At 38.7% G+C, this 26,955-nt stretch overlaps 1 protein-coding gene across 9 annotated transcripts in view; it reads left to right on the forward strand.

The window, feature by feature from the left end:
• TBC1D4 (TBC1 domain family member 4) overlaps positions 1–26,955 on the forward strand; it is a 209,071-nt gene that overhangs the window by 166,500 nt on the left and 15,616 nt on the right. For 6 of the 9 annotated variants that reach the window (XM_086710295.1, XM_086710257.1, XM_086710274.1 and 3 more), the window contains 6 exons: positions 10,241–10,407; positions 12,628–12,840; positions 15,539–15,697; positions 18,428–18,586; positions 20,995–21,239; positions 25,845–26,004. In XM_086710295.1, coding sequence (XP_086566421.1) covers positions 10,241–10,407; positions 12,628–12,840; positions 15,539–15,697; positions 18,428–18,586; positions 20,995–21,239; positions 25,845–26,004 — 1,103 coding nt within the window. The remainder of the gene's footprint in view (positions 1–10,240; positions 10,408–12,627; positions 12,841–15,538; positions 15,698–18,427; positions 18,587–20,994; positions 21,240–25,844; positions 26,005–26,955) is intronic. The other 3 variants (XM_086710266.1, XM_086710278.1, XM_086710291.1) reach the window with 1 other exon arrangement.

Below are 26,955 nucleotides of genomic sequence, written 5' to 3' on the forward strand. Positions count from 1 at the left end.
GACAGGTATCCATTAAAAATTCTGTGTTAACACAAGAAGTATAATGTTAATTTAAAAAGTCAGGGTGGTAAAGGTTCTAACTGCTTGGCCAAAGATGTATTAAAAAGTTATCTTGGGGGCGCCTGGGTGGCGCAGTCGGTTAAGCGTCCGACTTCAGCTAGGTCACGATCTCACGGTCTGTGAGTTCGAGCCCTGCGTCGGGCTCTGGGCTGATGGCTCGGAGCCTGGAGCCTGTTTCCGATTCTGTGTCTCCCTCTCTCTCTGCCCCTCCCCTGTTCATGCTCTGTCTCTCTCTGCCCCAAAAATAAATAAACGTTGAAAAAAAAATTTAAAAAAAAAAATAATAAAAAATAAAAAGTTATCTTGGAGCTTTGTGGGAGCATTCATATCATATCCATAGCTTTGGATTTGATGCTGTGTCCAGAAGGACTTGGAAGTGCCTCCCAGCCTACAGAATATGATAGAATATTTTCTCTTCTTATAAAGCTCTCATTTGTGCCTTTTGGATTGTGGTTCTTAATTAACTGGTGACTGGTAATAGGAAATATATATAGAATACACCAATATAAAAATAATTGGGAATTCACCACATTGTATTTCCTTCCTAGTTATTCGTTTTTTAATTTCATAAATTTTCAATAGAGGTAATTCTGGCACAAAATACTTTTCCTGAATATGTCACTTTGGAAGCAATTTTATAATATACATGTTGACATTCCAAAATGCAAAAGAAGGAGGGAAAAGACCATGGAAAAATAAGGAAATGGTTCTGATTTGTTTTATCATTTAAAAAAATGTAAAGATAATACAATATATGTATAGTCCACCATATTAATGTGTTTTGTTTTTGATCCTTCCATTTAAAGAAATAGTTGCATTTTGGAATGGAGTTCTTTCAAAAGCAAAGAAGAAGTGAGACATGTACATAAGTGAACACTTAGTACTTTGAAGTTATTTCTCTGCTGAAATAAATGACTTTGTGCCATTAAAAAATGGAAAGAGGAATACTGACCATAAGACTTAAAGCCAGTTAGAGACTGACTTTTTTTTTTTTTTCCACGAGAAATACACATGGCACTGGGGATACTGACAGGTTTAGTTTTATGGTCCAGTAGTGCTTTGTCTGAACTAAGGAGGAGAGGATTTACATTGGCATGATGAAGTGTAGTGCCTTTGTTGGGATCCTGGACCACCTGGATTTGAATTCTGGCTTCTCCATTTATTATCTGTGGAACTGTGGGCAAGTTGCTTAGACTTTTTCAACCCAGAGAAAGTTTTCTCACTGAAAGTGGAAATAGAAATAACACCTACCCCATAAGGTTGCTGTGAGGATAAAATGAGTTCCTACTTGTAAAATGCTAAATATTAGGACAATGCAGTTACCACCGTAGGAATGTCAGATTGCTGACCAATGGTAGGTAAATCAAAGGGCAAGCTGTGGGAAGTTGCATATATGCACTGACTGCTGGAGTCCTTATCTGGACTCAGACTTCTGGGTACATGGCTTCTGGAATGAAATGAAGCAGCGCAGCCTTTTCCTTATCTCAGCCACCAACCAGCTTTTTAAGGATGTCCTTTTTTAGTACCAAGATAAAGGGGTCAGTGGTCTGTTATGTAAGTGCTTTTCAATTTATTATTATCTTATATTCTGACTGCTAATTTTTGGCTTATCAATTCTGACCATTCAATTCCAGACATAGGAAGAAAATGTGTCACTTGGCAATTTATTTAGATTATAGGATATAAAATTTTAGATGTTATGAAACTTTCAAATATGTAGCAGGCTAATGTGAAGGTACTTTATGGACCTGTTTTATAATCCCCCAAAAGCACATATTTTAGACACAATAATGAAATTGTTAGGAGTACTTTAAGTTTTATTTTTAGTACTATCTAGACATTCAACATGTCATTGACGGCGAATTGGAACTTGATTTCAAAAAAAAATTTTAATGTTTATTTATTTTTGAGAGAGAGGGACAGAGACAGAGCATGAGCAGGGGAGGGGCAGAGAGAGAGGGAGACACAGAATCCGAAGCAGGCTCTGTACTGTCAGCCCACCGCAGGGCTTGAACCCACGGACTGTGAGTTCATGACCTGAGTTGAAGTTGGATGCCTAACTGACTGAGCCACCTGTGTGCCCCAAGTCTGATTTTTAAAAGATAGTTTAATTCCACCATCAAAATATAAAAGTTTCAGAGTCCTTCGGGTTAGTTTATTGTAGTTTTGTTTGTCAGAGCTGCTAAATAGTCAAGAGGAATTATTGAACACTTACCCCATGAGGCATTGAAATAGATACTTTATAGAAGTCTTTCACTTAGTTTTCTAGGCTTAAATTATAAATTTTGACGCCTTTATGCAGGACAGGAACAGCACTTACTCGGAAAAACAATGCCTTACGCTGTTTACTAACACTGCTGCTGTTGTCAGTACCTACCAGTGCCATCAACAGCCCGGTCTGTACTTTCGGGAAACAGACCTGTTAGAGCTTTTTGCCAAAAAGGACGTAAAAGTCATGCTACCAACATAGGTTTTAAAAAGGTGTTCTTTTAGTTATTCCTGACATGTTAGCCTAGCCCATATGATTTTTTTGTCCATTTCATTTAACCTTCTGAGTTAATGTTTGCTATTATTTGCCAGTTATTATACCAGAAGCTAGAAAGACGTCCATTAACTGGGCATTTAGCAAATAACTGCTCGTGAGATAGTGTTACCAAAGTGAAGATACAGAGTACTTCAAGAGTGTTTATCAGGATATAACTATTATTTGCAGAACATTTGAATCACAGTTTCTAAAAGGGAAATACTTGAGTTAATACTTTCCAAAGCGGAAGTAAAGGTGAACATATTTATTCAGTTTTACAAGGAGTTTTGAACCATGGACACATATTAGGGTTGTAATTTTATCTAACAAAGGGGGTTTGACTGTATTGAGATATATGTGTTGTTGCTTTCTGAAGTATCCTAATCTATCACACTGCCAACTGTGCAACAGCTGAAGGCATGTCTTTTTCTTAACCTTAGTTTAGCTAATCTAGAAGTAATCATTCCAGGAAGATAGGTCAAGATTAGAGATAACGGAATTACCTGATGACCATGGGTACATAAATAAAAATATGATAAGCAGGTGCTGAATTGCTCTCTTCTTGGTGGCCTCAGTACCACTGAGGCAGGTGGTGGATTTTCTAGCTACATATCCTTTCTGACTTCAGCATTGACTCTTTTGGACTCTATTAAAAGTCCTGGATCTTCACTTGTTGGTGTCACTAGCCATAAATACTGTTACCTTCATCATTTTTTCCGGAAAGCCCAGAGACTTTGAAATGTACTGTTACCACCACTAACTGTAGCAATTATTGCATGGCATTCCAGCTGCTAAAGTGATTCGTCTCAGAAGTGAGTTTGAGTCAGGATGACCTTTTATTGCAGATAGGCCTAGCATGACTTAGAATGTTCTTTCCTAGGAAATGAAAGTTTTAGAGCAGACCCACATTTCCACATGTTCGTTTCACAAAGCACTAATGTATAAAGCTGTCACATGCTCAAAGCCCCCTCCCTGCCTCCAAAATTGGGGAAGGTGAGGAGAGGGAAGATGGCGGCGTAGGAGGACGCTGGGCTCACCGCGCGTCCTGCTGATCACTTAGATTCCACCTACACCTGCATAAATAACCCAGAAAACCACCAGAGGATTACCAGAACGGAGTCGCCGGAGCCAAGTGCAGACGAGAGGCCCACGGAAGAGGGTAGGAAGGGCGGCGAGGCAGTGCGCGCTCCACGGACTGGCGGGAGGGAGCCGGGGCGGAGGGGCGGCTCGCCGGCCAAGCAGAGCCCCCGAGTCTGGCTTGCAAAAAGCGGAGGGGCCTGACGGACTGTGTTCCGACAGCAAGCGCGACTTAGCGTCTGGGAAGTCATAAGTTAACAGCTCTGCTCAGAAAGCGGGAAGGCTGGAGGACAAAGGGAAGGAGAGCTGCTGAGCCCCCTGACGACAGAGCTCAGTTTGGTGGGGAACAAAGGCGCTCGCCAGCGCCATCTCCCCCGCCCATCCCCCAGCCAAAATCCCAAAGAGAACCAGTTCCTGCCAGGGAACTTGCTCGCTCCGCGCAAACACCCAACTCTGCGCTTCTGCGGAGCCAAACCTCCGGCAGCGGATCTGACTCCCTCCTGCTGCCACAGGGCCCCTCCTGAAGAGGATCACCTAAGGAGAAGCAAGCTAAGCCTGCCCCTCCTGCCCCTGTGCACCTTGCCTACCCACCCCAGCTAAGACGCCAGATCCCCAGCATCACAAGCCTGGCAGTGTGCAAGTAGCCCAGACAGGCCACCCCACCCCACAGTGAATCCTGCCCATAGGAGAGGGGAAGAGAAGGCACGCACCAGTCTGACTGTGGCCCCAGCGGTGGGCTGGGGGCAGACATCAGGTCTGACTGCGGCTCCGCCCACCAACTCCAGTTATACACCACAGCACAGGGGAAGTGCCCTGCAGGTCCTCACCACGCCAGGTACTATCCAAAATGACCAAGCGGAAGAATTCCCCTCAGAAGAATCTCCAGGAAATAACAACAGCTAATGAGCTGATCAAAAAGGATTTAAATAATATAACAGAAAGTGAATTTAGAATAATAGTCATCAAATTAATCGCTGGGCTTGAAAACAGTATAGCGGACAGCAGAGAATCTCTTGCTACAGAGATCAAGGGACTAAGGAACAGTCACGAGGAGCTGAAAAACGCTTTAAACGAAATGCATAACAAAATGGAAACCACCACGGCTCGGATTGAAGAGGCAGAGGAGAGACTAGGTGAACTAGAAGATAAAGTTATGGAAAAAGAGGAAGCTGAGAAAAAGAGAGAGAAAAAAATCCAGGAGTATGAGGGGAAAATTAGAGAACTAAGTGATACACTAAAAAGAAATAATATACGCATAATTGGTATCCCAGAGGAGGAAGAGAGAGGGAAAGGTGCTGAAGGGGTACTTGAAGAAATAATAGCTGAGAACTTCCCTGAACTGGGGAAGGAAAAAGGCATTGAAATCCAAGAGGCACAGAGAACTCCCTTCAGACGTAACTTGAATCGATCTTCTGCACGACATATCATAGTGAAACTGGCAAAATACAAGGATAAAGAGAAAATTCTGAAAGCAGCAAGGGGTAAATGTGCCCTCACATATAAAGGGAGACCTATAAGACTCGTGACTGATCTCTCTTTTGAAACTTGGCAGGCCAGAAAGAATTGGCACGAGATTTTCAGTGTGCTACACAGAAAAAATATGTAGCCGAGAATCCTTTATCCAGCAAGTCTGTCATTTAGAATAGAAGTAGAGATAAAGGTCTTCCCAAACAAACAAAAACTGAAGGAATTTGTCACCACTAAACCAGCCCTACAAGAGATCCTAAGGGGGACCCTGTGAGACAAAGTACCAGAGACATCACTACAAGCATAAAACATACAGACATCACAATGACTCTAAACCCATATCTTTCTATAATAACACTGAATGTAAATGGATTAAATGCGCCAACCAAAAGACATAGGGTATCAGAATAGATAAAAAAACAAGACCCATCTATTTGCTGTCTACAAGAGACTCATTTTAGACCTGAGGACACCTTTAGATTGAGAGTGAGGGGATGGAGAACTATTTATCATGCGACTGGAAGCCAAAAGAAAGCTGGAGTAGCCATACTTATATCAGACAAACTAGACTTTAAATTAAAGGCTGTAACAAGACATGAAGAAGGACATTATATAATAGTGACAGGGTCTATCCATCAGGAAGAGCTAACAATTATAAATGTCTATGCGCCGAATACCGGAGCGCCCAAATATATAAAACAATTACTCATAAACATAAGCAACCTTATTGAGAAGAATGTGGTAATTGCAGGGGACTTTAACACCCCACTTACAGAAATGGATAGATCATCTAGACACACGGTCAATAAAGAAACAAGGGCCCTGAATGAGACATTGGATCAGATGGACTTGACAGATATATTTAGAACTCTGCATCCCAAAGCAACAGAATATACTTTCTTCTCGAGTGCACATGGAACATTCTCCAAGATAGATCATATACTGGGTCACAAAACAGCCCTTCATAAGTTTACAAGAATTGAAATCATACCATGCATACTTTCAGACCACAATGCTATGAAGCTTGAAATCAACCACAGAAAAAAGTCTGGAAAACCTCCAAAAGCATGGAGGTTAAAGAACACCCTACTAACGAATGAGTGGGTCAACCAGGCAATTAGAGAAGAAATTAAAAAATATATGGAAACAAACGAAAATGAAAATACAACAATCCAAACGCTCTGGGACGCAGCAAAGGCAGTCCTGAGAGGAAAATACATTGCAATCCAGGCCTATCTCAAGAAACAAGAAAAATCCCAAATACAAAATCTAACAGCACACCTAAAGGAACTAGAAGCAGAACAGCAAAGGCAGCCTAAACCCAGCAGAAGAAGAGAAATAATAAAGATCAGAGCAGAAATAAACAATATAGAATCTAAAAAAACTGTAGAGCAGATCAACGAAACCAAGAGTTGGTTTTTTGAAAAAATAAACAAAATTGACAAACCTCTAGCCAGGCTTCTCAAAAAGAAAAGGGAGATGACCCAAATAGATAAAATCATGAATGAAAATGGAATGATTACAACCAATCCCTCAGAGATACAAACAATTATCAGGGAATACTATGAAAAATTATATGCCAACAAATTGGACAACCTGGAAGAAATGGACAAATTCCTGAACACCCACACTCTTCCAAAACTCAATCAGGAGGAAATAGAAAGCTTGAACAGACCCATCACCAGCGAAGAAATTGAATCGGTTATCAAAAATCTCCCAACAAATAAGAGTCCAGGACCAGATGGCTTCCCAGGGGAGTTCTACCAGACGTTTAAAGCAGAGATAATACCTATCCTTCTCAAGCTATTCCAAGAAATAGAAAGGGAAGGAAAACTTCCAGACTCATTCTATGAAGCCAGTATTACTTTGATTCCTAAACCAGACAGAGACCCAGTAAAAAAAGAGAACTACAGGCCAATATCCCTGATGAATATGGATGCAAAAATTCTCAATAAGATACTAGCAAATCGAATTCAACGGCATATAAAAAGAATTATTCACCATGATCAAGTGGGATTCATTCCTGGGATGCAGGGCTGGTTCAACATTCGCAAATCAATCAACGTGATACATCACATTAACAAAAAAAAAGAGAAGAACCATATGATCCTGTCAATCGATGCAGAAAAGGCCTTTGACAAAATCCAGCACCCTTTCTTAATAAAAACTCTTGAGAAAGTCGGGATAGAAGGAACATACTTAAAGATCATCAAAGCCATTTATGAAAAGCCCACAGCTAACATCATCCTCAACGGGGAAAAACTGAGAGCTTTTTCCCTGAGATCAGGAACACGACAGGGATGCCCACTCTCACCGCTGTTGTTTAACATAGTGCTGGAAGCTCTAGCAACAGCAATCAGACAACAAAAGGAAATCAAAGGCGTCAAAATGGGCAAAGATGAAGTCAAGCTTTCGCTCTTTGCAGATGACATGATATTATACATGGAAAATCCGATAGACTCCACCAAAAGTCTGCTAGAACTGATCCATGAATTCAGCAAAGTTGCAGGATACAAAATCAATGTACAGAAATCAGTTGCATTCTTATACACTAACAATGAAGCAACAGAAAGACAAATAAAGAAACTGATCCCATTCACAATTGCACCAAGAAGCATAAAATACCTAGGAATCAATCTAACCAAAGATGTAAAGGATCTGTATGCTGAAAACTATAGAAAGCTTATGAAGGTAATTGAAGAAGATTTAAAGAAATGGAAAGACATTCCCTGCTCATGGATTGGAAGAATAAATATTGTCAAAATGTCAATACTACCCAAAGCTATCTACACATTCAACGCAATCCCAATCAAAATTGCACCAGCATTCTTCTCGAAACTAGAACAAGCAATCCTAAAATTCATATGGAACCACAAAAGGCCCCGAATAGCCAAAGTAATTTTGAAGAAGAAGACCAAAGCAGGAGGCATCACAATCCCAGACTTTAGCCTCTACTACAAAGCTGTCATCATCAAGACAGCATGGTATTGGCACAAAAACAGACACATAGACCAATGGAATAGAATAGAAACCCCAGAACTAGACCCACAAACGTATGGCCAACTCATCTTTGACAAAGCAGGAAAGAACATCCAATGGAAAAAAGACAGTCTCTTTAACAAATGGTGCTGGGAGAACTGGACAGCAACATGCAGAAGGTTGAAACTAGACCACTTTCTCACACCATTCACAAAAATAAACTCAAAATGGATAAAGGACCTGAATGTGAGACAGGAAACCATCCAAACCTTAGAGGAGAAAGCAGGAAAAGACCTCTCTGACCTCAGCCATAGCAATCTCTTCCTCGACACATCCCCAAAGGCAAGGGAATTAAAAGCAAAAGTGAATTACTGGGACCTTATGAAGATCAAAAGCTTCTGCACAGCAAAGGAAACAACCAACAAAACTAAAAGGCAACCAACGGAATGGGAAAAGATATTTGCAAATGACATATCGGACAAAGGGCTAGTATCCAAAATCTATAAAGAGCTCACCAAACTCCACACCCGAAAAGCAAATAACCCAGTGAAGAAATGGGCAGAAAACATGAATAGACACTTCTCTAAAGAAGACATCCGGATGGCCAACAGGCACATGAAAAGATGTTCAGCGTCGCTCCTTATCAGGGAAATACAAATCAAAACCACACTCAGATATCACCTCACGCCAGTCAGAGTGGCCAACATGAACAAATCAGGAGACTATAGATGCTGGAGAGGATGTGGAGAAACGGGAACCCTCTTGCACTGTTGGTGGGAATGCAAATTGGTGCAGCCGCTCTGGAAAGCAGTGTGGAGGTTCCTCAGAAAATTAAAAATAGACCTACCCTATGACCCAGCAATAGCACTGCTAGGAATTTATCCAAGGGACACAGGAGTACTGATGCATAGGGGCACTTGTACCCCAATGTTCATAGCAGCACTCTCAACAATAGCCAAATTATGGAAAGAGCCTAAATGTCCATCAACTGATGAATGGATAAAGAAATTGTGGTTTATATACACAATGGAGTACTACGTGGCAATGAGAAAAAATGAAATATGGCCTTTTGTAGCAACGTGGATGGAACTGGAGAGTGTGATGCTAAGTGAAATAAGCCATACAGAGAAAGACAGATACCATATGGTTTCACTCTTATGTGGATCCTGAGAAACTTAAAAGAAACCCATGGGGGAGGGGAAGGAAAAAAAAAGAGGTTAGAGTGGGAGAGAGCCAAAGCATAAGAGACTGTTGAGAACTGAGAACAAACTAAGGGTTGATGGGGGGTGGGAGGGAGGAGAGGGTGGGTGATGGGTATTGAGGAGGGCACGTTTTGGGATGAGCACTGGGTGTTGTATGGAAACCAATTTGACAATAAATTTCATATAAAAAAAAAATTGGGGAAGGTGATTATGGGGTCAAATGATTGAAATAGATTAGGGCATATCTATACATTACTTCACTCTTCGGAAAGTCATAGTGCGTACCAGTATACTACAGTCTCTGTGAAATCCTCCTATAGAGAGATGTTGAATATTTTTTATCTTAACCTAGCCAGTCTTATTGATCACAGTTCTTTTCTTAACATAGTACCTAATAATAATCCCAAGGTTAAGCATTCCTCCTTTATTCGGGTTGCTTTCTGCCATGATCCACATATTGGTGGCTAGCAACTTGTAGACAGATCTCAACAGTCACAGGCAATAAGAAGCTATATCTTTATCAGTCTATTCTGTAAGAGTATAAGGAAAGCTCTTTTTGAGCCTCTTACAGAACATTTACATTGTTTAGAATGCACTTTTTAATTTTTTAGTAAAGCACGAGTTCCTTACTTAAGCAGCCTCTGTGCCTCTGTATACGTTCATCTTTTCCTCGGGTTAGGACTTGAAATGGTTGGCTACTATGGAATGAGTAGAAACAGGTGAGCTCCTCATGCCTGGGGCTTGGATTGCATTTTCCCCAGGCTGCTGTGGCCTGGATGACCAGTGTGCCTAGTGATGCATCGCTCTTTGTTGCCTGAGGCTTGTGCTTGCCCATGGCAGGACTTGTGAATGGCTTGTGCTACCGTGTGGTTGTGAAGAACCGTGCTGTGCATTTCTCCTTACAAGTTACTTATTTATTTGCTTTCCACAGTGATGGAGAGGGGAGAAAAAGGACCTCGTCTACTTGCAGCAATGAGTCCCTAAACACTGGAGGAACTCCCGTCACCCCTCGTCGAATCTCCTGGAGGCAGCGCATTTTCCTCAGGGTTGCTTCTCCCATGAACAAATCTCCCTCAGCAATGCAGCAGGGTCTGTGTGGTACACACTAAAGAATTACTCCTTACCGGTATCATAAACTAGGGAATGGAATGCAGTGCTTTGGGTCCAAAGAGATTTGAGTGATTTCAGTGGAGAAATAACTTCTGTTTCCATATATGACATGGTGGTGAACTTCTCAGCTATCGTTAGAACGTAGTAGACATTCAGTAAATGCTTGATGAGTGAATGAGTGAACTCCCCAAACTGGGCACTAAGATACTGCTAGAAAAGCATACATTTTTTTTTTTTATTATTAGAAAAGTAACCTACTCCTTTACAAGGGTCACTCATAAAACAAAGTGACATCAAAATGTTGAATGATTAAGAAATGGATACAGAGACAGTAGACAAATATCAACCAAAAGATATGAGACCTGTTAGAAATTAAAGCAAAGACATCCAAAGGGGCAAAGTAAATTATAACAATAAACAGAGATACAAAAATGATGATCAATTATGCCAACATGCGTAATTATATAGCCTTGAAAGTTAGAAAATAGAAGTTCACAGAATGTTGGGAAGAAATACATCAGTAGCTCTCATGGGAGATTTTAACATATTTTTCTCTAAAAATTAAATACAAGGAGGGTATATATAGTTAATATTTGAGAAATATAATTTAACAAGCTTGATCTAATATTTATACAGAACCTTGCTCCCTCATAGGCAAAGTTCATTCATTTTTAGTGCACATGGAACAATCCAAAAAATTGTGTACTTGGCCACAAAGGCATTATTTTAATGAAACAATCACATAATCTCTGATTACAGTGCAAAAAAAAAAAAAAAGGAATCAAGAATTAGAAGACAACTAAAATGTTTCGTGTGTTTGGAAACTGAAAACTACTAGAAACTAGAAGGAAGAAAATATGTTCAGAGCCCTACACATCAACATTGAGTTGTATTTAAAGGGCATTTTTTTTTTTTTTTACAGATTTTAAATTTTTTTTTTTTTTTCAACGTTTATTTATTTTTGGGACAGAGAGAGACAGAGCACGAACGGGGGAGGGGCAGAGAGAGAGGGAGACACAGAATCGGAAACAGGCTCCAGGCTCTGAGCCATCAGCCCAGAGCCTGACGCGGGGCTCGAACTCACGGACCGCGAGATCGTGACCTGGCTGAAGTCGGACGCCCAACCGACTGCGCCACCCAGGCGCCCCTAAAGGGCATTTTTAAAATCAGGAAAGACAAAACTCAAATATACCTAAGTATTTAATTCAAGAAGTTAGAAAAGGAGCTCTTGAGTAAAATTTTTAAAAATTATTTATTAAGGAAATAAATAATAAGGGTAAGGGCAGAGGTCAGTTAGTAAAGAAAAAGAAATCAGAAACTGACATTACTAGAGAAAAAATTAACTCTGCCTAGGGTGGCCAGAGAAACCTTCACAGGAATGTTGGATATTTACATTTAAACTCATTGCTGGGAGAAGCATGTTTCAGGAAGTGAAACTAGCAAAACTCTGACATCATCAGAGAGAACTTTGCAGGTTAGGGGAGAAATTCAGCATGACAGGAGCAGAGGATGGGAGATGGAAACACAGGTTGGGAAGTTTACACGAGGCAGGAGTCTGAAGCTGTCCATATGCTGTTTGCAGTAGTTTGGACTTTGTGCTTTGGGGCATAAGCAACTGTTGAAATATTTTAAGAGACATAGTCATGTTTGTTAATAGGAAACTAATTGGCAAAGATGCAAAGAATGGCCTGGAACAGAGGGAGAGAGCGAGCTCCAGGAATTGGGTAAGAGAATGTTGCAGGAGCGAGCAGAGGTGCTGAGCCAAGACAGGCCCCACATTGTTCAGCTGCTCTTCTCTTGACTGTGTCTGATGGTAGATGGAGACCTTAGGAGATCACTATTACCTACTCACATAACCTTTTTGTTTTGCACAATCAGAGAATGTACAAAGATAAATTGCAGAAGTGTTGGGCTCTGGGGATTGCCAGTTCATCTTAGAGCACCTATCTTATAGGTCATTGTGTGCAGAAAGAAGAAGTAGAGAAATTACATGTGCTTTCGTTTCAACTCGAGAGGGAAATCTGGCAGGGGAATTTAGTTTAGTGAATTTACTTAAGCTGTTAGTTCCAGAAATGCAGTTACTGGGAAAGTGGCCTTGTGAAAAGCTTTAAAGGTGGAAGATAGGATGAGAGAACATCAATTCTAGAGAAAGCTTCCGTAGTCTGGGTTACTGCTTAGGAATGCCTCTCACTGTTTTCTTCTCTGCAGATGGACTGGACAGGAACGAGCTGCTGCCACTGTCCCCTCTTGCTCCAACCATGGAGGAGGAACCCCTGGTTATATTCATGTCTGGTGAAGATGATGACCCGGAGAAGGCTGAAGAAAGAAAGAAGTCAGAAGAACTGAGGAGTTTGTGGAGAAAAGCAATACATCAACAAATCTTGTTGCTTCGAATGGAGAAAGAAAACCAGAAACTTGAAGGTTAGCCATTCAATCAGGGCTAAATGATATGATACTATAATTGAAAGCTTTAGGTTAAAACCACCCCCGTCTTCCCCACACTCAGTCAAGGAGTATAAATGCACTTTGACTAGGATTTTACTGATTATAATTGTTTCATTTTATTTTCTGAGGTTGCAATGACATGGGAATGTGCAGCTTAAAATATTTGCATTTTTGTTTAATAGCTAAAACATCAGACACCTTTAGAGTGTATTTGGGTAACAGAAAATGTACATAGTGTGGCATCCATGTATTTGATGTGACTGAAAGTCTAATATTATTGTGCATTACTTAAAAAAAAACACTTAAACATGAAAAATATTTCAAAAATTCTTTTTGAAATTGATTTTCACCTTTTAGGCTAATTGCATTTATAATAAGGGAAATGTGCCTATTTCAAATAAATTCTATTTGTATTGTACCCAGTTCAACTATCTAATTACCTGTTATCAAATCAAAGTTCCTAATTTTTGTTATTGCTTTATATACTTTCTACTTAAAAAATCATATTCAAATCATTAAATTTATAATTGGATAATTTACAATAGCTTCTGTGGTATTACTGGTGCTTTATTGCTTAGTTTATGAATAAGTGTTTTAGAATGTGTTTCCCAGACTTCGAAAGAATGATGTTATTTACCTCCTTATGAACCACACATAAGGAGATGTGCAGACGGGACCAAAACTCAAAAAATGTATTAATGTTACTATGTTTGGCAGTGCACTTAACCTAAAAGGGCCTTGTTTTTCACATGTGTAAAATGAACGATTTAGCTTAAGTGGGTCCTTTGATTTACAAGATTATAGGAAAATGTACAATTTAGGTTTTTCTCTGGCTTGCTTTTATTGTGTTGTCTTCCAAAATGCTTTTTTAAGAACAGGTATTCACATTTCTATGCTCATCACCTATCTTAAGATTCCTCTTACTACACCTAATACTCAATTCTGTTTTTAAATTGAACAATATTTAGTTTGCAAGGGAGTAATTTTCTTTATTGCTGTTTTCTTGGCAGACTGGAAGTACGTAAAGTTTTAAATATCCTAGGAAGTAAATCTTTTTTTTTTTCTTTAAAATTAAAAACCCAATTGATTGTTATTGGTACAGCTTTTAAAAGTTTGATGTGATAAATGGTATGCCCACCCGGGCTATTATAGATTTTGAGGGAAATTCAATTCATATTCAGGGTAAGAGAGGAGGTGACATTTAGCAGATATGGTCAGAAACCTTTATGAGTTCTTTTTTTTCTGTATTTAAGTAACAGAGACAAAAAATAGTTGAGCTTATTAAAATTCTAGTCAATGGATAATTATTTATTGATGGTTCTTTATTTTTTGCCTAGTTAACCAGGTGAGGGCAGATGTTGACTGTTCTTAATCAGCATTTTATCCTCAGGGCCTGAAGCTGGCACATAGCTCTTGATTATTCTCTTAAATGAATAAAGATCTAAAGAACGTTGCAGGGGGACAAAAAGGAAATATGCTTTTGTTAATTATAAAAAAATAGTAAAGTAACATATAGGGTTATATTAATTATTAGCTTTAATGAACCCACTTCTTCAAAAAAATTTGATTACCATAGAGAAATATAAAGCAAGTATTGAGAAGCAAAGCTCCTCTCTGTGAGTTTAGTGGTATCCAAGAGGTAAGCCATCTAGTGGTATCCAGGAGTATTTTCATAGTGAAAGTTTGGTTATATCTGGACTTTCAGTAGAAACTTTTACTCTTTATTTGAATAACCGTATTATAAGATATTTAAATTCTTTGGAATGGTTTCAAACACACTAAGTAAAGGGTAATACTCATTCTGCTGTTGTTTTTTGTGCTGTCGAGGACTTTGGATGCATGACAAAGATTTGTGTTGCAGAAGGTAAGGGGTTGAGCACTGTGAGCTTGAATGAGTACACATTAATCTGTGAGACTCCTGTTCAATGTGATCCTAATGAAAGAGAAAAAAAAAATAGTTAAATTTTTTTTCTTCCTTTACTCTTTTGGAATCAAGTATTCAAGATAAAGAACACATCAAGTTAGTAGTTGCTTTTATAGGCCTTTCTTTAATGAGCCCTGGGCTTATATTTTAGACCATCAAACAAGAGAGAATTCTGTACTATTTTTAAAAACAGAAGTAGTGTTAATTTCAATAAAATGAATTTTTTTCTTTAAGAAAAAAATGAACACAGAGGCACATGACTTAACATTTTTAAAAGAAGTATTGGTAACTCTGGGAATAATTATAAAAATGTATTGGGTTACCATGGTCAGTATTTCTCTAATCAAGGTTAGCACGAGGTATTGTTTTCTCATATAGGTCATATATAAAATATCATTGGTGTTGAAAATGATGCAAGTTGTCACATCTGAGGCTATCACATTTGTCAAAAAAAATTGAAACTTACAGCCTAGGGAACATGCTTAGTTTTTTATGCTTAGTAGAGCTCCCATCTGTAAGATACAGAGTAAAACCTCCTTAGAAAGTTCTTCCTGTTACTTTTTTACGTGATATGACTCCGTTTGGGAACCTTTCATGTATCCTCACTTTTTTTAAGTTTACTTTGTGACTACATGTTAGTGGTTGATTCCTAAAAATCATTTGGTATGATTTTACAAATACAACAAAATGTTTAAAATTCTGTGTTCTAGGAACACATCAGTTTTACATAAATTCTTTTGTTTTTCTTAGCAAGCAGAGATGAACTCCAGTCCAGAAAAGTTAAACTGGACTATGAAGAAGTTGGTGTATGTCAGAAGGAGGTCTTACTAACCTGGGATAAGAAGTTGTTGAACTGCAGAGCTAAAATCAGAAGCGATATGGAAGACATTCATATTTGTCTTAAAGAAGGTATTCTGGATTGCCTTTTTCATTTGAGTAATATTGACACACAATGTTACATTAGTTTCAGGTGGATCATCGTTAATCATCTTTTTTAGAGAAAATCTTTAGAGATTTTTTGATTTGTGTAGCTCAGGCATAATTTTGTCCTTGTGCTTTGCCTATAAAAAAAGGGAAGTAATTTGCTTTTGACTGCAGTCAGTGACTTTGTTGGGAAGAAAACAGTGCTAATAGAGAGATGGTCCCTGAGGAGTTAGCAGACACCTTTTCTATAGGTTTTCCTGTCTTCTTCAACCAGCTGTTCTCAGCTGTCTTTGTTATTTATCAAGAAAGGAATGAATGCATGGGTAGAGACCTTGGATCATATCCATAAAAATAATTTAGACTTACAAACTAGACTCATTTCCATCATTTAGTCAGAAACGTTTATATGTATATGTATATGTATATTCACCTACATGTATGTGTGCGTGTAAACAGATTTATGTTTTTATTCATCAATCAGTTTTCCTTCCATGTATATATTCCTTTATTTTGGAAAAATTGCTTTTATTTGGCCATTATACTGTATTGCTACTCTGTCATATAAAATGGCTGATAGTTAAACATCTTAAATTTAAAATTAAAACTGCTTAGCATGTGAATATTTGAGGTGCATTTCTGTGACCCAGCTATTAAAATGAGGATCTCATGACCTATATAAGCTGAGTGCAAAATAAAAATCCAAGAATATCCAAAGATATCTGTTAATGAATCTTGTTTTAAAAGCTTATGATTAATGTGTGAAACTGTTGCATAGTTAAGTTTAAATGAAGTTGAGATTAATTTTGTAAGATGCTACATTTATTGGTTTTTTTTCCTTGAAGATATGGAAGTCCTAAACATTTTCATTGATTGCATTATTTGTGAGACAGACTAGTGGGTAATAGAATGTGTGTGGTTGTTGATCACACTATTCTTTGGTATGAGTTTTAAAGATTTTTAGGGGTGCTCAGCTTCCCATTTCTTATAGGATACAGTTTGAACCTCTGAGCACTCTGCCCAGGGCCCACCATAATCTCTGCCTCCTTCATCTCTGATCTCATGTTCTGCTTCCTCCCTCCCTGTATCATGTGTTCCAGAGAGGTTGAACTACACTGGGTCCCAGTATATGTCCCAGGCTGTTTCTTGCATGGAATGTTCCAGTTTTCCCTAACCTCTCATCCTTACCTCTCCACCTGCTGCCTATTTCCCATCATCCTTTTCTTTTCACCCCTCCTCCTCCTCTTCCTTTCTCACCCCATTCCTTGCCTTTCTGAGGGCGTTCAAACGTTTCCCTTCCTGAAGGGATTGCTGCCCACACTCCCAGCTTGGAAAATCCTATTATCTTTTTGATCTCAGTTCAAATACCATTTCCTCAGAAATCCCTCTCTTCCACCAAAATCAATTCATTTTGCTTCATTATTTTTTCTCACGATTCTTTTCCTTAATGGTGCTTATCATAATTATAATTTTGTATTTAGGCATATATTTGTTTAATGTTTTTCTCACCCCGCCACTGCACACCTAGCACCTAAAAAGGATCTTGCACAAGTTATTTACTGAATGAATACATGGATGAATGAATGAATGAGACTAATTCCTGAGAATGGATTTATTCATCTCCCAGGGAGGAAGTATCCTCAGTGCCATTCTCTATACTTTGCTATGTGTTAGATGTTCAACAGATGACTTGTTTAGCTGAACTGAATTGCCTTCTTGCAAAATTGTTGTTGGATGGATAATAAAACAGCCCACTCATATTATCAGAGATTCATTTAGTGGGCTAATGAAAGTTACCCCCAAATGACATTTTACATGTGATCATTCATTCATTCATCCTACAGATGTGTAAGTAGCAACATATATTCTTGGTTTGCCTTATACAGAGACTTATTAATGTCAAATGCTTAGAATTTATAAGTACTGGCATTTATTACTAGCTTTAAACCAAATAAAAGGTGGGAATAGGCAGGGATACATTTCATGGTTTCAGAATTTGGCCTCTGAAGCCAGACTTGGAGAGTTCTAATCCTAAACTTCCACTTACAAGCTGTGTGATCTTGGGCAAGTTCTTTGCTTCTTTCTTCCTCAGCTTCACCATCTGGAAAGTGGGGATAATAGTAATCACCTGCCTCATTTGGTTGTTTTCTGAGCACAGGTACAATGCTGAGTGGCAATGCACCATTGATGGAATGTTGTATTAGGTGCCCAATCAGTGTTGGCTGATGTTAACATTGCCTTCATTATTATTATTTTTTAACATTTATTTATTTTTGAGAGACAAACAAGGACAGAGCTCGAGCTTGGGAGGGGCAGAGAGAGAGGGACACAGAATCTGAAGCAGGCTCTGGGCTTTGAGCTGTCAGCACAGATCCCGACGTAGAGCTCAAACCCAGGAACCGTGAGATCATGACCTGAGCCGCTTAACCGCTTAACCGACTGAACCACCCAGGCGCCCCAGCATTGCCTTTATTATTGATACTTGAGGGTTTTCTTTTGCAAGATATCAGCAGCTTCAGGATTAAACTTCAGGATATCTTTTGCAAGATATCAGCAGCTTCAGGATCAAAATATGCTCTCTCAGCACATCATACTGTGTGATGGGAGGGAGGGTGGCACACAGGACCTTACAGCTGCCTGTTTTCAGGCATTACATAGTTCATCAGTGGTTTAGCAACTTCATTCCAGAGATCAAGACCTTGCCTTTTATCTTTGTAGGTGTTCCCAAAAGTCGACGAGGAGAAATTTGGCAGTTCCTAGCTTTACAATACCGTCTCAGGCACAGATTGCCCAATAAACAACAGCCTCCTGACGTTTCCTATAAGGAACTTTTAAAGCAGCTCACTGCTCAGCAGCATGCCATTCTTGTGGATTTGGGTATGTTTGTCATATTGATTATTGTACAAAAGCAAACGATACGTCCCTTTCCTGAGTATTTTGGGGGGTTTTGCTTGGGGTTTTGTGGTAGTTTGTGTTTTGTTTTGGTTTTGGTGTTGTTAAAGAGGACCTATTGAATTATACAGAGCTGCCGACTTTCCCCTTTCTTGAGGGCAAGTTGACTTCATGTCTGGTTGAAAATACCATAAATGCCTGAATACAAAATGAAGTTTTCATCCCCAGACTTTGCCCCCGAAAAAGGGTGTTATCTTATATTTGAATCATTATAAAGGTCATATTATCAGGGACTTTCAATTCCTGTATTTTGAAAAACTGACTTTTGTTTGGGTTAGGCATTTATTTTCTCAATCAACACTGGTTTTAAAATAGGATAGACTAGGTTACAATTTAAACAGGCCTTTGAATATCACTTTAAAAAGCAGCACAATAAGTGGTTATGCTGTGGAATCATGAATACATCCCTATAGGATGAAAGAAAAATGAGCTGTCCTAATATTATATGAATGGCTACTTGTGACTGGGGAGAATTTCCAGTGATAGCGTCATAAAGCTATCTTTTTAAAGTCTGTATTTCAAATAACTAATGGAAAGTAAAAAAAGGTATGATTTTTAAAATTACATTTTCTCTAGTTTTTCTCTAATTTATCATTTTATAATATATATTTTATTATTTAAAAATGTCTGATTAATTGGATTAAATATTGTGCATTGGCATTTGACTTTTTTATCTGTATCCCTGAAAGGTGGTATATTTAAAGTGGCCAGATATGTTACTTGAGTCCATTTGGGAAAATAAGGGGTTACCTTATATTTGGGGTCCCCTTATATTAGGGCATATCAAAATCACTGGCCAAAACCTAGTTTTGATCTCTGTTCCTTTTGGATGATAAACAGCTTTTGTTGGGAAAGGACCCAACTCAGTTAGTATTTTTTGATTTAATATTTTTTTGTAATGGGGAATTTTACAGAGAAGCTAAAGACTTCAGTTCTTGTCTGATTCTACCACTAAACTGTGGTTTTAGGCAAATTATTTTGCTTCTGAGACTCAGTCCTTTCATTTAAATGAGGACCTTGAACTAGGCAATCCCTGTGGATCCCCACAGATCTGTGGTTCTGTGACGAGAAATTGATGACCAGACTAGAAATGGGGATGGTTCATTTAGGGCTAATGAAGATATCCTAATAAAGAGAAGGAGATGATGCGATTAGATTATAAGGCAAGGCTGGTCAGAAAAAAAATGAAGCTAGAATTAATGTCTTGGGTAGAGAGTACACTTATAGTTTTCTTCAGCAAAAAATTTAAGTAATAAAGTAAAATGATGATTAAAAAACTGTTTATTTAACTCTACTTGTAGCCATCTGTGTTTCCTCAGTGTGTTCTTGTTATTTTCTCATATGTTCCTCTTGCTCTGCAGAAATTAATCTTACTAGTTCCTGGGGGGAGGAGGGAAACAAGATCACTTTTAAGCATATGTGGTGGAAAACATTTAAAAATCTGGCATTATAAGTTCTCACTGACGTGAGTAGTCACTTTGCAAGGAAACTGATCTCCCCTTCATTTTTGGGCATAAGAAAAGTCCCATGCCAGTGTCTACAGCCTTGGTGATGAAGATGGGTGGGTTTCAGTGTTTAGTACCAGCTTTTCAGTGATCCAGAACTGATTTTGTTTGCTTGTTGGGTATCTCTATGGTAATTTTATCCTGAGAGGTGAATTTTAGAGGGGAATTTATTTGAAATCAGCTTGGCCCTTTGCTTTACTTGCTTTTTGGCTATTTTGAAAAAAGAAAAGAGGTCTGTATGGCTCATGGAGGTGGTTTAAGAAACAGAGAGCAAAGGATATTTGAAAAAAAGAAGTATTTCCTGAACAATAGATTGAATGTAAAACAAAATGACCTCAAAAAGCTCCTCCAGTGTCATATTACATACAGGAAAAGCAGGACTAATTCTGTTTAGGCGCTACTAAGATTTCCTTTTAAATAATGTGATAACTTTGATAGAATTCTGATTTTACTCGGAGGGTAGTCTTTATGTGAACTTGGAATTTGCCTTCATTTATAGCCAGAATAGATTTTGTATTCTGTTTTCCTGGGATCTCTCCTGGACATGTCCATGATTTGTATGTGAGTTTTGTTATTGTTGTTTTCTAGAAAGAAGTGCTATTTTAGCATCAAATGTTTTCTTCACTTTTGTATGTGTAGAGATGGGGTGGTGGTCTGGCAGGTAGGACCTAGGACTTGCTGGAGAGTTTTAGTTAGATGGGTATTCCACACAGCTCTCACTGGTTCAGAAAAGAATGTTTATTTCCTGGAAATCACTGCATTGCAATTTCACTTTTATCTCCAAAGCTCAGGGTATCTCAAAAATATTTATTTTCTCTTCCTCTGCAGGAAGGACATTTCCTACTCACCCTTATTTTTCAGCACAGCTTGGGGCAGGGCAGCTCTCACTCTTTAACCTCTTGAAAGCCTACTCATTGCTGGACAAAGAAGTGGGTTACTGTCAGGGGATCAGCTTTGTGGCTGGAGTCCTGCTTCTGCACATGAGCGAAGAGCAAGCCTTTGAGATGCTGAAATTCCTCATGTATGACCAGGGCTTCCGCAAACAGTACAGACCTGACATGATGTCGCTGCAGGTGAGGCACATGGGGAGCTGTTACCAGAAATTGTAGCATTAGCCCTCTTCTACATTACACTTAAGATGTAAAGAAATTTGGGAATGCCTGGGTGGCTCAGTTAAGCGTCTGACTTCGGCTCAGTCCATGATCTTGTGATTCATGGGTTTGAACCCCAGGTCGGGCTCTGTGCTGACATCTTGGAGCCTGGAGCCTGCTTCAGATTCTGTGTGTGTCTCTCTCTTTACCCCTCCCCCACTCGCACTCTCCCTCTCTCTCTTTCTCTCAAAAATAAATAAACAGTAAAACAAATTTTAGAAAAGACTGAAAGAAATTTGGGCCCATTGTCTTGGAATTAGTATAAACTTAGAGACTTCTTTTGACGTTTTAGTATGTGGGATTTGTACTTTTGCTAAACCTGTAAGAGTAGGACATCTATATGCAGAAAAACTCTTCCATAAAGTTCCTGAAGTGAATAAATGAGCAATTCTAGAAAAGTAGTGGGTACTTAAGTCTCTCTCCCCTAAGTCTGCAAGTGGAAATAGAGAAAGAATCAAGTCTTCTTTATTCACTTTTCCTCAACCTGTCAATTGAATAGAATCAAATCTTTTTTTTTTTTTTTAAATCTAAAAATATGTCCTTATTCTTTTACTGTGAGTGCATCAGCGGCACATATCTGTGTCATGGTTCTTCTTGAACTTACCATGTCTCTCCTCCTTTATCTTTATGTCAGATAGGTCCTTCTAGAGGAAAAGGTGCCCAAAGTCAGTGGTAGTTTTCGGTCCGCTTTTCTTAGCATGCACTGAAGAAGCACCATTAAGATGTTTTAGTCCTTTTAAGCGGGGTACTCACTCCCACTGCGGTCTTCAACCTATTTCGGACTCCCTGTCTACACATTTCTCCTTTCTAGTTAAAATTCCCCTTTCCTTAGTGTATTGGTTTCTAACAAGCAGTTTAAATTTTATCTATAGATATGATATCACCAACTGCCACTACCTTTCAATTTAAAGCTTTTAGTAGTAAAAATATAAAAGAAGACTTTCAAGAGAGGAATGTCAGAGTTCTCCTCCTTTGAAATGAGGTAGGCAAGATCTGTTAGTCATAATATCATGCTGTAGATAAGAAGTGAAATATTTTAAAAATGCTTTTAAAATATATTCTTTTCCTGGTTCCTAAGGATCAGTTTTTACATTTAATATTTTAGTTACCATTCTACAGGCAAAAAAGGACTCGGTTTTCACCTTGTGAATGTTACAGTAAATGGTATTTTCTTGAGAGGATCAATGGAGAGGAAGCGATTCATTTTCTTTAAAAAAATTTTTTTTATCATTTATTCATTTTTGAGTGAGAGAGAGACAGTATGAACAGGGGAGGGGCAGAGAGAGAGGGAGACACAGAATCTGAAGCAGGCTCCAGGCTCTGAGCTGTCAGCACACAGCCCGACATGGGGCTCAAATCCACAAGCTGTGAAATCATGACCTGAGCCGAAGTCAGAGGCTTAACCGACTGAGCCACCCAGGTGCCAAGCACCCCTTCTTTACTTTTTTAAGATGAAATTTTTGCTAGGGAGCTAGGGTTTCCCTCTTAACATTGGGTTTTCAGATGTGAGTTCATATAAAGGGTCTTTATCACGATCCATAAATATAGTGACTTGATTCCTAGTTGATGACTATTCACAGGTGTGTTAACATGCCACAAGTCAAATAACGACAATGGAATGTTTTATTTTTTACTTTATTTCTAAAGTATCTAATACTGGATAGTAAGCATTGGTGCCCTCGTAACGAATTAAGTAGCTCTGATTTCCAGAAATAGGTTTGGATAGCCAATATTAAAAATATTAAAGAATGGGAAGTACCTGTGAGCAGTGTTTGATTTAGGTCCCTAAGTGGAAAGAGAGATGCAGGGGGTGCCTCGGTGGCTCAGTCAGTTGAACTTCTGCCACCTGATTTCCACTCAGGTCATGATTCCAGGGTCGTGGGAACAAGCCCAGCATCAGGCTCTGTGCTGAGTGTGGAGCCTGCTTAGGATTCTCTCTCTCCCTCTCTCTCTCTGTCCCTCTCTCTCTCTCTCTCTCTCCCTCTTCTCTCTTTCTCTCTCCCTCCCTCTGACCTTCTTCCCCGCTTGGGCTCTTTCTAATAAATAAATAAGTAAATAAATAAATGTAGTTCTCAATTTAGAAATGCAGTTGTTTTCAATTTAAAAAAATCATCAGTTTGGTATCATAAGAATTCATGTAAATTGGATTAACACATTTGTATGACTTGCAATTGCCAGTAAATATTTTATGTCCATAATTATGACAATGAAGATGTTTTAATCTTGGTAGCATTTGTAGAACCTGCAAGATTGGGGACCTTATTCCAGGAGAATAGATCTTTTTGCTCTGTAAGTGAGGTACAACAACACTTTTCCACCTTCAGGAGCAGAAAGTGTTTTTTTATCCAATCAATGTAACTTTCAGAAGTGGAAACAGCAGTGGGCATGGATCACTTGGTAGGATTTCTGGTTACCTGCACAGTGTGAGCGTGGACACTCCAGGTTCTTGGCCTGGGTTCCCTTATCCATAAAATGAGGGAGTTGAGGTCTCTTTTAACTTTGTCTCCTTATGTTCTGTGGCTGCAGTTTTCTGTGTTGAGTGTCAAAGCATTGTGTCTTTTATCTGACGTCTTTGCTCTCCCCTCTCCCCATCTTCTCTACCTTTCTCATCTCTCTCCACGTCTCCCTCCTCGGACTCTAAATCTTCCATTGGAAGAGTTGCCATGTTATCTGTATGGTAGAACTGAAGAATTACTTATTCTTAGCAGATGGCATTTTATTATTAAAGTTTCCTTCAAAGGAAGATTGAATTATGTTTTTATTTGCTTTTATCAGAAGAAATTTAATGTAAATATACCTTGATGGAAGAAATGTTCCGATCTCCTGGTTTAGAATGCAGAAAAGAAAAAGGTTCTTAAAAAAATAACGTTGAAGTATTGCTTCTGTGTCACAATCCTAACAGAACAAGAACAGAATGCTTTTGCCAATATGCTTTCTCTTTATCCTGCTAATTAGACTTCTTTGATTTTTGTGCTGCCAAAATACTAATTCTTCTATTGATGGCACATAGGATGTCTAGTTTCTAAATTATAAATGGCCTCAGGGAAATCTATGATTTTTTTCAACATGACTGAGATAATAATCGCATTCTTGTAAACCTTTATGTTTGACTGCAGCTAAGCTCTGTGTTTCATAGCTATGACTTCCTGTGGCTCTTTCTGTCCTTTTAGTTTGTGTGGGACCTTAGTTTCCACAGATATGTGTTATTGATAAAGATCAAAGAAATAATTTTCCGTATTTATATATAGTACTTTGATTTTTAGTTTTGCGCTCTGGAAACAACTGTTGAATTCACAATATAATCGGTTATTTTGATGCGTTTTTATAAAGCTAACTACCTGAGGGTAACATTTTGATGATATTGTCTAGTGAAAGAAGTTGTGCTAGACTTAATAAAATAGCATACACATTTCACACTAAAATGTCAAACGGATATAACTGATCAAGGAACCACTACTCAGGATGTTACTGTGTGGATAAAAATGTAAATACTTCACAAATTTGTTGATTATTTGCTACTGCCTTAACCTTTAGCGACCACAGACATATGAGTTTAAAGGCTATAATTCTGCCTTTATAATGTTTTTAAAAATACCAATAATAAAACAGTAACCGAATGAAATAATTTCTTCTTTTAATACTAGAGCACTTTTGGCTTTAATCCCCCTTTTCATAAAAAATATGCTGCTGGAATACCTTGGATATTAGAAATCCTATCCCAAACTTCTGCCTCCGTAACATTCTAAGCCAGGCAGCATTCTGGCAGCACTCGTTGCCTGGTGGGGTCGAAGCCAGAGCTCCATCGTAACTCAGCTGCTGGGCCCAGCAAACAGAGACAAACTTTGCTTCTGAACTAAATGTAGAGTCTTTAGAATGGAGGCTTTTCTGGAATTGGTCTGAAATTGAAATAGACCTTCCATGAGAGTCCTAAGCCAGGACAATTCTGATTAAATTCCAAAAGCAGTGCCTTCCTACATGAGGAAAAACAACCATTTCCATGTATGTATGTGACACCAAAAAACATATGATAGAGAAACCTGTGTAGTCATCTCAGATGGACTCTCAGTGACTTGCTTTATGACCTCAGCTAAGTGAACTTGGACTTTAATATCAACTTTTTTTTTTTTTTTTTTTTTTTTTTTTTAAATTTTTTTTCAGCGTTTATTTATTTTTTTGGGGACAGAGAGAGACAGAGCATGAACAGGGGAGGGGCAGAGAGAGAGGGAGACACAGAATCGGAAACAGGCTCCAGGCTCTGAGCCATCCGCCCAGAGCCCGACGCGGGGCTCGAACTCACAGACCGCGAGATCGTGACCTGGCTGAAGTCGGACGCTTAACCGACTGCGCCACCCAGGCGCCCCTTTAATATCAACTTTAACATAATAAAAATAAAATACTAACTACTTTCATGTATTGAATATGTGTGACTTTGTTATTAAATATTGGGGTAAATAAAATTAAAGTTAGTGTATTTTATGCACAGATAAATGCATAATATTTTATTTTTCTTCTCCAAATTAACTTTAGATTCAAATGTACCAGTTGTCCAGGCTCCTTCATGACTATCACAGAGATCTCTACAATCATCTTGAAGAAAATGAAATCAGCCCCAGTCTTTATGCTGCCCCCTGGTTCCTCACATTGTTTGCCTCTCAGTTTCCACTAGGATTTGTAGCCAGAGTTTTTGGTAAGAGATGCCTATGATCAAATGGTACAATGTTATTAATCCAACGAATATCCCTCTCCCCAGTGTGGTGCCTGATTGTTTTATCGTGTGTTATACAGAAAAGCAAATTGCTAATGGAATTTAATAAATTTGCCTGGCTCTTTCCTGAGAGTAGTTTGAAATCATATTGGTCTTAAATGAAATTGAAATTAAAGGGAAAGAAGAATTGGATCCTGTATTTGAGTAAACTGTGAAGAAGTTTTTTTTTAATCCAAACTAAGGACTTACTACATATCATTTTCCATATTTTTTTATACACATGCTTCTTAGCTCAGTTTTTATTTTTGTTTTTACTTCCCCATTATCTCCTTCAACACTAATTCAAAACAGAGAGAAACATGTTTTCTGGTTGAGTCAATGGATGTAACCTATATCAATGTGATTTCTAATGACAGTCTGATTTTGTTAATAGGGTAACTGAAATTCCTGTTTTGTTGCTTAAGTGACTCTCCTTCCATGCCAGTGCAGTGCTGGCATCAGTCTCTAAGACTGGGTGGCTCAGGGTAACAGCACTAAACATGGCCGGTAAGGCGTGGGGCTAGTTACTGAGTTCCTTCTGCTTCATCACATTGTTAGGCACCAAGAATAAAAAGAGAGTATGACATGGTTCATGCATCTTTTGGGGGCCCTTAAATCTATTCAAAAGTCTTTGGTTATGTTTATCTAATCCATTATTTAAAAAGCAAACAGGGGCGCCTGGGTGGCGCAGTCGGTTAAGCGTCCGACTTCAGCCAGGTCAGATCTCGCGGTCCGTGAGTTCGAGCCCCGCGTCAGGCTCTGGGCTGATGGCTCAGAGCCTGGAGCCTGTTTCCCATTCTGTGTCTCCCTCTCTCTCTGCCCCTCCCCCGTTCATGCTCTGTCTCTCTCTATCCCAAAAATAAATAAACGTTGAAAAAAAAAATTAAAAAAAAA

Source organism: Puma concolor, chromosome A1 (genome assembly GCF_028749965.1).
Source record: "Puma concolor isolate L17-30 chromosome A1, mPumCon1.1.hap2, whole genome shotgun sequence".
Taxonomy (NCBI): Eukaryota; Metazoa; Chordata; class Mammalia; order Carnivora; family Felidae; genus Puma; species Puma concolor.